An 11848-nucleotide genomic window follows, 5' to 3' on the forward strand; every position below is an offset into this window, starting at 1 on the left:
TGACAAAGTTGAGGGGTATATCAGACCCTTTTCCCTTACTTTTATATATATCTTTAATTGATAGAATAGACACATACAAAAACTTATACAATGAACTGATTTTAATATTTTAAAATTGCCTTTTCTTATTCATAATTTAACTCTCGCAAATTCTTATTGAAAAAATTAGTTAAAATGTATTTTATGTCTTTCTACTTAATATAGAATAGATATAACAATATATATATATATATAAATCAACCCAAGACATACCTAAAAAGCACATAGGCTTAATATAAAAAATGCATTGATAATTTTTTTCCATAACTAAACTCTCACAAATACTATTTAAAATATAATTAATGAAAAAAAAAAGAAAAAAAAGGATTGAACATTGGAGTAGACGTTGGCAGAGTTTAAGCCATAGACTAGTTATTGAAGAAGTATGTATAGTATCGTTGAAGTTGAACATCTTCCTTCAATTGACAAAGATGATAATAGGAAGAGCAGTTACAAAGAGATCATCGTGGTGTGTGAGGTGTTTTTCAGTTTCCAGTGTTGAATTTAATGGAAATCGGCGATTAGCAGCCCTTTGGGGGAACGGTGATCATGGCAGGCTAGGGCATGGAAGTCTTGAGTCGCAATGGAGACCTAATGTTCTTCCTTCTTCTGCTTTTCATAATCAAAACCTCCGTCAAATTGCATGTGGCGGAGCTCATTCTCTCTTTCTCACAGGTTCTAACAATATTCTTTACAAATTATCTTGCTACAATATTGAAATACTTAGGGTTATTTTTTGTGATGATTCATACAATATATAATTTGGGGGCTTAGCTCACTTATATTTAGTAAAAAATAAAATAAACCAGAAAGTAAAAAACTTAAGGCGATGAGTAATGCTTTGCAAATAGGTTTACTTATGGAACTAATGCTTGGAAGTAAAATGTATTACGAGTGATGGAGTGGACCCTATGCCTTTTCCAAGTGCAATCGGTGTACTAGGAGGAAATACGTGTAGTAGATGCATGGTCTGGTGCCAGATGTGAATCATCTGGGAATGATGCTGGCCGTGGACAGCCATGATAAGTCGGGAGGGGTGAAACTGTGTCTAGAGATGTACAAGTAACACTAGATTCCTTGAAAGTCATTATAGGTAAGACTTCAGAGATATCAGGATGTGAAGTAAGACCGAGACTTAAAAAATGTAAAATTGGCTGACATAAGATACCGCCGAAGATCAGGGTGAGTAGACACGATACCCCTTTGAACTCGAGAATAACCAAGGAAGATTAACTTGATAGCACGAGGGATGAATTTATTTTTTTCAGGGTGAGTAGAGATGATACCCCCTTGAACTCAACAATAACCAAGCAAAAAGTTTCTTCCCATTATTTCTCCAAAACGGGTTACTAGGTTCAAGTTTAGAGTAGTTATTTGCAGATTTTGGAAGAAAGAGCTTTATGCGTGTTTTGTGCTTTGAGGTTTATGCTGGGGTCATAAAACCTTCATTCCTCCAGTTTGAGTGGGTAATTTAACTTCAGCCACAGGGTTATCACACTCAGCTTCAAACCTGTCTATAATCGCATACACATATTCCTAACTAGGAAAAGGTAGATACTGTCTACTTCTCAAAATAAGCTTGGCCATAAGCAACCCCATCAAAAGGATAGAGACGATCTTAATACGGAGGGAGGCAGTTAATACCTTAGTTTTTTTTTGTGGTGCAACTGAGACTCGGTTGGATTCGTTAGGACAAGTTCTCACTTAGTTTCAGATGGTGTCAGGTCTTAGAATTAATTTGAGGAAGTGTGAGATTATTCCTGTTGGAGAGGTGGATGACATTATATTGTTGGCTTGAGTCTTGAATTGCTGGATTTGGCTCTTCTGACTACATTTCTTGTACCTTTAGGTGCTTCAAACAAGGATCATACAGTGTGGAAATCCGTTTCTTCAGAGGGTCGAGAAAGAAAAATTATTAGTCCAAAGGGCGGTACAGAAGTGCTTACTAAGAGAACTTTATTGAGCATCCTACTTACTAGTTCCTGCATGTCTGTATTTCATGCTCAAACTGATGGGGCAAGGAATTTCATTTGGTGCTTCAGAGACTATCACATTTCCTAAAAAAAGGGAAGGACTTGGAATTAAAAATTTAAAAGTTCTAATAAAGCTTTACTTGGAAAATGGTTGTCGAGGTTTGGGGTGGTAGTCTAGGTTTTGTGGAGGGGGGGGGGTGATAGTCAATAAATTGGGATCACAAAGGGGGGTGGAAGACTTGAGATATCATTTTTCTATTCAGTTGTAGTTTGTGGAGGATTATCATGAAGGGATGAGATTATTTTGTGCAAAATATCTCATTCTAGGTCAGAGACGGGAGGAGAGTTTTTTTTTTTGGGATATGAATGGTGTGGGAACATAGACCCGATTATTCAACAAATTAGGGGGACACAAGGTGGAGAGCCTTTTTGAGATTTAGAAGGAATTTTCAAGATCGGAAATGAATGAGTGTCAAAGATTATTAGCCTTACTTCATAGGCAATTCAATCCGATGTTTGGTGGTGGGGCCCGAGAAATAATAGAGTGTTCTTGGTGCTTTTATGAGTAACTTTTGGTTAGGGAAGCATTTTCCGATGTAATGCAATATGGGTTCCAAATGTACCGAGAAATGCGTGTTTTTTCACTTGGCTAGCCACTACAGGGGTGATTTTGACAACGAAAAATCTGAGAAAGCGGAAGGTTGTCTGCGTGAGTTAGTGTTGTTGTTGCATGAGTTAGTGTTACTGTTACATGTGTAAGGAGGTTCACATTACACATGTAACTCTAACTCCTGATTAACCTCTATCTTTCCTCCTTTCAACTAACTCCTACAATCAAGTACCACCACCAGAGCTCGAAATACCACCTTAGCAAGCAGGGACCAAATATTCTTCATTCATCTTATTTTCGTAAATTTTTTTTTATTCATCTTAATTTCAGTTCGCATTATGAATGTTGCTCTAGCTATTTTATTGTTTAGGAGGAGAGAACGAGGTGGATAGAATATTTGGTGTGATACTTGAGCGAAATGGATATCGAAGATCCATATAGTCGAAACCACCTAATTCAATAGTCAATGCTGACTTTTGTATTGCCTGGTTTTTGATATGCATGTTAGCATCAATTGCAGTTCCATTTTCCTTGTTTTGATAGCACTTTTTCTGTCAATATGTGCTTTCCTTTTTAGTGCATTTTGAGCTTTGCTTATTTAATAGAAGATTGCATTCAGACTTGTCCACCAGCATCTGTCTAATTTTATTTCATGATATAACTTGTTCAGAAATAACTAGTGATAGGAATATAGGAGTTTGTTACTAGGTATTTGACCCAATAGGATTGTTCAGTTCAAAACTATCGCTAAAATAATGTTTGATTGCTAATGCATCAGTAGAGACTTACTTACAAGTTAATGACCCTCTCTTTTTGCAGATCATGGTCGTGTTTATGCCTGTGGACTCAATGATTATGGACAGCTAGGGGTGTCAGATGACAGAGCTTATATAAGTGTATGCTATTTTGACCTTTCTTGATGCATGTTTCAGAATTTGGATAGGTTGAAACTTGGAAACAGAACTTCATCTATCAAATGAACATATTTTTTTTTATCATACAATAAGTACGTTGTAGTATTTGGATAGGATTTAACTTCATTAATTAACTGAATACATTTTCGAAATCATGCAATAACTGTATAGTACCAATGGATGACTAATGAACAGACTTAAGGGTGTTCTAGGTAAGCAAACATGTTTGAAAGTGAGTTCCGGAAAACTTATATGAAGTCGGTGACAATTATACGGCTGAAAAATTGTTCGGTTAGATCTGGAGTCAAACTGAAGATCTCGATGGAGGAGATGAAAAGATTTATTTCAAAGGAGGGAGAAATGATCAAAACAGAGAAGTTAAAGGGCCAGACAAATATTACAACTACGGCCAAATAGGTTAGTTGAATAGAAAAGGCTAGGATTTTGTGGTTGAAGAAGAGAAACAACAGGAATAACTTCCACAGGAACACTTCACTGACATAATTATTGTTTTTGGGAGGGAAGTAGACAACCTTGTGAAGATTAGAGAGGGATTGGTTCTCCAAAGAATTATGTCGCGAGAAGATAGGAGTTGGAGATCCTCTCTTGAGAGGTTGATTTCAATAGTTTGTATAGAAGGGAGACATTGAGTCTTGAGATGAAATATTTTTGATTAGATGATATTGGATGTTCTACAAGCTTTCTACTTTCTCTCCCAAAATAAATTAGGTGTCTAAATGCCTATCTTTTTTCACTTTCATCTTTAATGAAGTGTTCACACTTCGTCTAACTAAAAGTTTAACCTGTTAAAGGAGACACATTTATTTATTGATGTTAGGTTAGCAACATGCATGTATGGCTTTGTTTTCTTGGGCCAAAGTTCTTTGTTAATGGGTGATAGGGAACTTTAATGATGGATCTCAAGTTGGATTTGGTACTATGTTAAAGTGTGTGATCAACTCGTCTAAAAGTTTAAATTGTTATATGCAGTTCGATATATCTTAGGTCTACAATAATCTCATCGGAGGTGCCTGTTTTATGAAGGATCGTAAACATATAAGTTTGGTAGATACATACTTAATATACTTACACTCCCTAAAATGTCTCTGTAGTAGAAAGATGGATTCTTGATGCGCCTTTGATTATGAGTTGGTCAATTGATTTTCAAGGTAGCGATGTCTGGAATATTATGTGAATCAGGACTAATAATGTCTATAAACTTTTTAACTGGTCCTTTCCTGAAGATGTATATGGAGAATAGGGTTTGGGAAGAAGTAGAGGCTTATGTCCAATGTGTCACAACCATTTTGCTTTGCAAGCCATGACCGACATCCCTTCATTAACTTGGTAAGTGAACCTTCTTGGCTTTATACTTAAAATACAATATAAATAGAACTTATAACTTCTTATTTGATCTAAGCTCCAAAATTGATGAAAATTACTACTCCCTCCCCATTTATGTGAGACAATTAGGAGTACGAGGGTCAACTTTCTATAACCCAAATACTTTATATTCTTTCTATTATCATAACCATAGAACTTTATGCAGAAGTAAGGTAATCCAAAGTGATAACATTAGTAATAACTTGCGGGGAGCTAAACTTGAAGAAATCTTATTTCAAGTTTGAGCAATGGTGGTGCAAGTAGAAGGTTTCAGGGAGAAGGTAAACGATTGGTGGTGTTCCTTTTCAGTAAATGGGACCCCTTCTTTTATCTTAGCTTCCAAATTGAAGTTATTGAAAGGGAAGTTGAAACAATGGGTTATGAGAACAAAGTCAACTAGAAACAAAAGAAGGAAGAGACACTCAATCAAATTGCTTGTCTGGAAAAGATACAAGAGCAGAGAATATTGACTGATGAAGCTTCGAGGAATGAGGAGATAGCTTGGAGACAAAGGTCAAGAATTCAATGGCTCAAACATGGAGACAAGAACACCAAGTACTTCCATAGGATGGCCACAACACACAAAAGAATAAAGTTAATTGAAAAATTGGAAGTAAATGGCAGAGAGTTGACTGATACTGATGAGATCAAAACAGAGATTACCAATATCTATCAGAAACTATACTGAGAAACTGAGAATTAGAGGCCTGGTCTAAACTTACAAGGCATTGAAAGAATCAGTTTTGAGGAGAAGGACTGGTTACAAAGACAGTTCGAGGAAGAAGAAGTGGTAGAAAGAATCAAATTGTGTGCAAGCGACAAAGCCCCTGGCCCGGACGGGTTTCCCATGAGCTTTTGTCAAAACTTTTGGGAGATGCTCAAGGTAGATATCATGAATACCTTCAGACAATTTCATGATCAGCAGGTCTTTGAGAAGAGCTTGAATGCCACCTTTGTGGCTCTTATCCCAAAGAAGACAAGAGGCAAATGAGCTTAGGGACTTCAGACCCATAAGTTTGATAGGCGGGCTATACAAAATTATAGCGAAGCTGCTAGCTGAGAGGTTGAAGAAAGTAATCAGTAAACTGGTAAACAAACATCAAATGGCATTCATAAAAGGCAGACATATCATGGATGCTGCCCTTATTGCTAGCGAATGTGTAGATACTAGACTCACAGGGGCCGACTCTGGAGTTATGTGCAAGCTAGACATTGAGAAGGCATATGATCATGTTAACTGGGAGTTTTTGCTCAATATGTTAAAACAAATGGGGTTTGGTGAGAGATGGTTGAGATGGATTGAGGTCTGTATAAAATCTGTTAGGCTCTATATCTGATAAATGGAGAACCTACTGGTTTTTTTCCCTCAGAAAGAGGTCTTAGACAGGGAGACCCTTTTTCCCCTTTCCTTTTCATCATACATGGAAGGATTCGATAGTATGATGAGGGTGGCTACTCAAAACTCACTGTTGCAAGGATTCAAAGTAGGCAATCTCTCAGGGGCGGATATGCAAATTTGTCATTTGCTTTATGCTGACGACACTGTCCTATTTTGCGAAGCTAAGGAGGAACAAATTAGAATTGTCAGAATGATATTGGTAGTCTTTGAGGCGGTCTCAGGCTTGGCAGTCAACGGGAGGAAGAGTTGTATATATCCCATCAAAGAGGTTACACAGATCCAGGCCTTAGCAAACATTTTGGGGTGCAGAATTGAAAAACTTCTAACTGTTTACCTAGGTATGCCACTTGGAAACAACCATAAAGAGCTAGTGATATAGGATGGTGTAATTGAAAAAACTGAGAAGAAGCTGGCAAACTGGAAATCTTAATATCTATCCTTCGATGGAAGAACCATTCTGATAAACTCTGTACTAGACTCTTTACCTACCTATGTGATGTCCCTGTTCCCTATGCTAGCCAAAGTGGAAGAAAGACTTGATTAATTAAGGAGGGATTTTCTTTGGTCGGGAATCAAGGAAGATAAAAGATACATCTTGTCAAATGGCAACCTGCTTTGCTAAGTAGAAGCTCAGGGGGGTTAGGGATCAGAAACTTGGGGCTACAAAACAAGTGTTTGTAGCAAAATGGTTGTGGAGGTTCGGAAGAGAGGATCAAGCACTTTGGAAGGAAGTTGTCAGTAACAAGTATGGCCAGAATAGCCCATGGGTTTCCGATATGGTGAATATCCCGTATGGTGTCTCGGTGTGGAGAACTATCAAAAATTTATGGGGCCAACTACAACACAGTATTAGATACAAAGTGGGGAATGGGACCAGGGTTCTTTTCTGGAAAGATCACTGGATTGGTCAGGACTCCTTGATGTCTTCCTATCCGGACATATATATCCTCAGCTCGTCTCCAGATGCAATGGTAAATGAGGTATGATCTGAACAAGGGTGGAATTTCAGCTTCAGAAGGTTACTAAATGACTGGGAGATAGGGAGAGTAGCCGAGATGCTAAAAATGCTGGATGATTTCAAGGGCACAAGTCTAGAAGTTGATGTAATGATTTGGAAACACAATCATGATGGTATGTTGTCAGTCAGCAGATTGTACAATAGGAAAGTGAAGGAACTTCCAGAGGAAATCTCTGGACCATGGAGTAAGGTATGGAAATATAAAGTGCCAACTAAAGTGAGGTGTTTCTCATGGCTAGTGGCTAGAAGGGCATGCCTAACTCATGAGAAGCTGCAAAGAAGAGGCTTTGAAATAGCCTCCAGGTGTTTCACTGTGTAATGAAACAAATGAGACTAATAGCCATCTATTCCTCCATTGCAAAGTCACTTCTCAATTATGGGCCATTTTTCTAAGCAGAACACAGACAAACTGGACAATGCCAGAGCACACTGCAGACCTTCTCAGTTGCTGGGTGAGAAGAGGGGGGAGTAAGAGCCAGAAGAAATGGTGGAACATGATACCCTCTTGTATATGGTGGACTATTTGGGGAGAAAGAAACAAGAGGTGTATGGAAAATACTACAGAGTCAGTACAAAAGATCAAATGGCGTTGTATGAAGACCTTCTGTTTTTGGTGTAATGAGGAGGGTATAGAGGATGCTCGACAAATTTTAAATTTTTTCTCTTCTTTGTAAGTTTAGTAGCAATTTCTTGAGTTTTTTTATTTTGGGTCACTGATGTAAATCTTTTTGATGATTGCCAGCATACCCTCATTGCTGAAAAATACAACTTTACTTTATCAGAAAAAAAAGATAACATTTGTAATGCAAACGATAGAAATCCATAACCTAAATACTGTAAAACGGTCTATGAAAGTGCTAATTTGATTGTATAAATGGAAAAAAAATTACTATCCTTGCAAAAGCAGAGCTCACCAATAAACCTTTTGAATGTGATGGAGATCCTAGTTCGTGGTATGACAATCAACAACACTTATCAATGTAGGTTTCCAGTCCACAAAAGAGAACGTGAGTACTGTTAGAATATGAATAGGTTTATACAATCCTATTTAGAATAGGAATATGAATAGGTTTATACAATTCTATTTAGAATAGGAATATGAATAGGAAATAATAAATAGTTTCCTACTTGGTAAAAGATTGTATTGTAGTGTTTATAAATAGGTTTTATATGTAATAATGTATAGACAAAATTCAAAAATATTTTTTTCCTATATTTGGTATTTTGGTATCAGAGCCCCTAGAGCCCCTGATAAACAATCAAAGAGCTTCCGCTGCTGACGAGCGACTATTACCCATATATGCCGCCCATTTGGCCAACGATTATGTTAGAAAAAGTTGGGTCATCATGTATCTTTAGGGTGAGAATTTTCTCATATTTGATTTGTGTAAGCATCGTGCTATCTTTTCGGTGACTACTTTTTCATATTTAATTTGTGTAGCACCGTGCCGTCTTTCCTGTGACTCTTTTTTCGTGAACAATTTGTCAATTTGTGTAGCACTGTGCCAGCATTCCGGTGACTACTTTCTCATATCTGATTCGTGTAGCACTGTGCCATCATTTCGATGACTACTTTCTCATATCTTATATGTGTAGCACTTTGCCATTCTTTCGGTGACTACTTTTTTATATTTAGTTTGTGCAACAACGTGCCATCTTTCCGGTGACTACTTTTTTTCAAATCTAATTTGCGTAGTACGGTGCATCTCTCTGGATGACTTTTCATATTTAATTTGCATAGTACCGTGGATTTTTCCGATCCACTTTCTCATATCTGAGTTGTGTAGCACTGTGTTTTTTAGGTGACTCCTCAGATTTGATTTGCGTAGTCTGGTGACTCCTCAAATTTTATTTTTTTAGGGTTGTGCCATCTTTCTAGACCTACCCATATTATTTCTCTTTTTGCCGTCAATCCGACTCTACCCGTATAATTTCTATTTTCCAGTTGGGTCATGCCATTGTTTCGATCCTATCCTATAATTCTCTTTCTCAGCAGGGTCGTGTCATCATTCTTACCCTACCAGTATAACTTTATTTTTCAGATTGTGACCACTTTTAGCCATCAAATTTAATACTTTAGCGCATGAGCATGTTCTTGTCATTTTTTCAGTGACTTTCTTGTTTAATTTGGACTCATCTATTGATTCAAAGACAATCCATATACCTATACTAGTTTTTGAGAACTTTTCGACAATAACTGCATTGTGAAGAAGTCTGTATAGAGAAACCACCTAATTTTGTTGCTCAGGGGGAGTTTAGTAGACTCGTGTGTTGATTATGTAAGTCACTATATGGTCTAAAGTAGTCTTCTCAAGCATGGTTTGGGAAGTTTAACACTATTTTAATCACTTTGTGTATTATTGACATTATGCATCAAATTCAGTATTTCATGAGAATATCGAGCACATTGAGATTGATTGATATTATGCATCAAATCCAATATTTCATGATAAAACAATAACATTGAGATTGACTGTTAGTTTTGTGAAGTCGAGTGATCAACTTGCAGATATCTCACCAAGCCTCTCATCAGTCCTCATATTAATTACATTGTAAAAAGCTAGGTACATTACTTGTATGCACTAGCTTGATGGGGAGTGATACAATATGAATAGGTTTATACAATCCTATTTAGAGTAGGAATAGTAATAGAAATAGAAATAATAAATAGTATCCTACTTGGTTAATGACTGTATTGTAGTGACTAGTGTCTATAAATGGGGTCTCTATGTAATAATGTAGAGGCAACATTCAATAACATTCTTCTCCAATGTTTCTCACAAGTACGACTTCTTTGCCTCTCAGAGATCATTGTGACACCTTAACTTAAGATAAAAAGCCCCACATTGATAAAACACATGAGAGATGTTGGCTATATAAGTAAGAATGCCTTACCTACTAATGATGTGTTTTAAAGCCATATGGGCCTAGGCCGAAAGTGGACAATATCACTAGCAGGCTGGACTATCACAAATGATATCAAAACCACTTATATGTCAGTTTTGTCGATGTGGGCAAGAGGTCAACCGAGTTTAGGAAAATCCGGTAAGGTGGGGTAAACCTCAGTGTTGAGTCCAAGAAAATCCCATATGGTGGGGTAAAAATCAGCGAGGATGCGGACTCCATATGAGGAGAGGAAGTACCACATCGACAAAATACTTGAGAGATGTAGGGTATATAAGTAACTAAACCTTCTCCACCAGTGACACATTTTAAAGCCGTGCATGCCTAGACCCAAAGCGGACTATATCACTAGCGGGTTGGGCTGTTTCAATCATTAATCCTCCACTAAGATTGGAACTAGACTTAACAAAACATGAATGCATAACATAATAAGAATCTCCAATTCATATGATTTTTTTTGATGACTGTGGTGTCCGAGCAAGCTTTTGTGCACCTTGACTAATTCCACGGGAACATGCCACCTCCCACCCAGTGTTATCAAAGACTCGCTTTAAGCGCGCTTAAGCCTTTAAGCGAGACTCAAAATGTGTTGAGCGCTTCGCCTCGCTTTATGTGCGCTTTAATGTCGTCATCAAGGTTCTAAGACAAACATTGCCAGTGAGCCTCTTATGAAGAATTTGAGGTTAAATAATTGATATTTCACTTAATCGTAATTTTTTTCATTTCTTTGGTCATATATTTGTCATTCATGTTTATAATTATTAGTCTTGGACTAAACATATATATTTTATTCTTTTCTCCCTTTGCGCCTTTTTTTGTTAAAGACACGCTTTATTTGCGTTTAAAGCCCCCACATACCTTAGAGCTTTTTTGCACTTTTTGCCTTTGATAACACTGCTCCCACCAGCCACAGGTACCAGGTTACTCTATCTAATTCATATAATTAAATGCCATTTCTATGTTAAATTTACGAAGTACCCCACTGGTGTTGCTTTTTATTTTTGAATCAAGACATTCACCAGCAATGAGAACAGCATCCATGATTTGTATCCTCTGATGAAAGCCATCTGGGAGTTTTCTTTCATTTTTTTGCATGACATTTTTCAGTCTTTTCACTCAACAATTTGGAGACAATCTTGTAAAAGCTTCCAGCCATGTTTGGGCCTGAAATCCCTCAATCCAAGAGCTTTATTCTTTTCTGGAATCAAGGCAATGTTAGTGGCATTAAAGCACTTTTAAAAAAAAGTGATGATTATAAAACATCTCCAAACTTTTCATGATATTTTCTTTAGGGAAGAACTGAGATTTCTGATAAAAACACCTTGGTCTAGACATCTGGCCCTGGAGCCTCGTCTCCTGGACATTGGTTGCTCATCACATGCCAACTTCTGACCATTCAAGTGGTCTTTATAGCAAGTTATATCCACATCATTGATCTGTCACGTTGTCCCATACCTTAGGTTCTGCTAAAGATTCTGATAAAATGACAAGATCTCTGATCTCAATGTTGATGTCATCTGGACCATCAAGTGAAGTCCCATTAACTTCATTTTTTCTATAGTGTTGCATCTTCTGTGTGAGGCGGCCATAAACCCCCCCTTCCCCCCC

The 11848-nt window shown here is 37.3% G+C and overlaps 1 protein-coding gene across 6 annotated transcripts in view; it reads left to right on the top strand.

Moving 5' to 3' along the window:
* The first annotated feature begins 338 nt into the window (after positions 1–338).
* Positions 339–11848, top strand: part of LOC107020502 (ultraviolet-B receptor UVR8) — a 36888-nt gene continuing 25378 nt past the window's right edge. For 2 of the 6 annotated variants that reach the window (XR_003578347.1, XR_003578348.1), the window contains exons 1-2: positions 340–714; positions 3442–3518. Coding sequence is in view for 3 of the 6 variants with exons in the window: in XM_015220895.2 (XP_015076381.2) it covers positions 342–714; positions 3442–3518 (450 nt within the window). In the remaining 3 variants the exon portion in view is untranslated. Of the gene's footprint in view, positions 715–3441; positions 3519–11848 lie in introns of all 6 variants that reach the window. The other 4 variants (XR_003578349.1, XM_015220895.2, XM_015220893.2 and 1 more) reach the window with 4 other exon arrangements.

Source organism: Solanum pennellii, chromosome 5, assembly GCF_001406875.1.
Source record: "Solanum pennellii chromosome 5, SPENNV200".
Taxonomy (NCBI): domain Eukaryota; kingdom Viridiplantae; phylum Streptophyta; class Magnoliopsida; order Solanales; family Solanaceae; genus Solanum; species Solanum pennellii.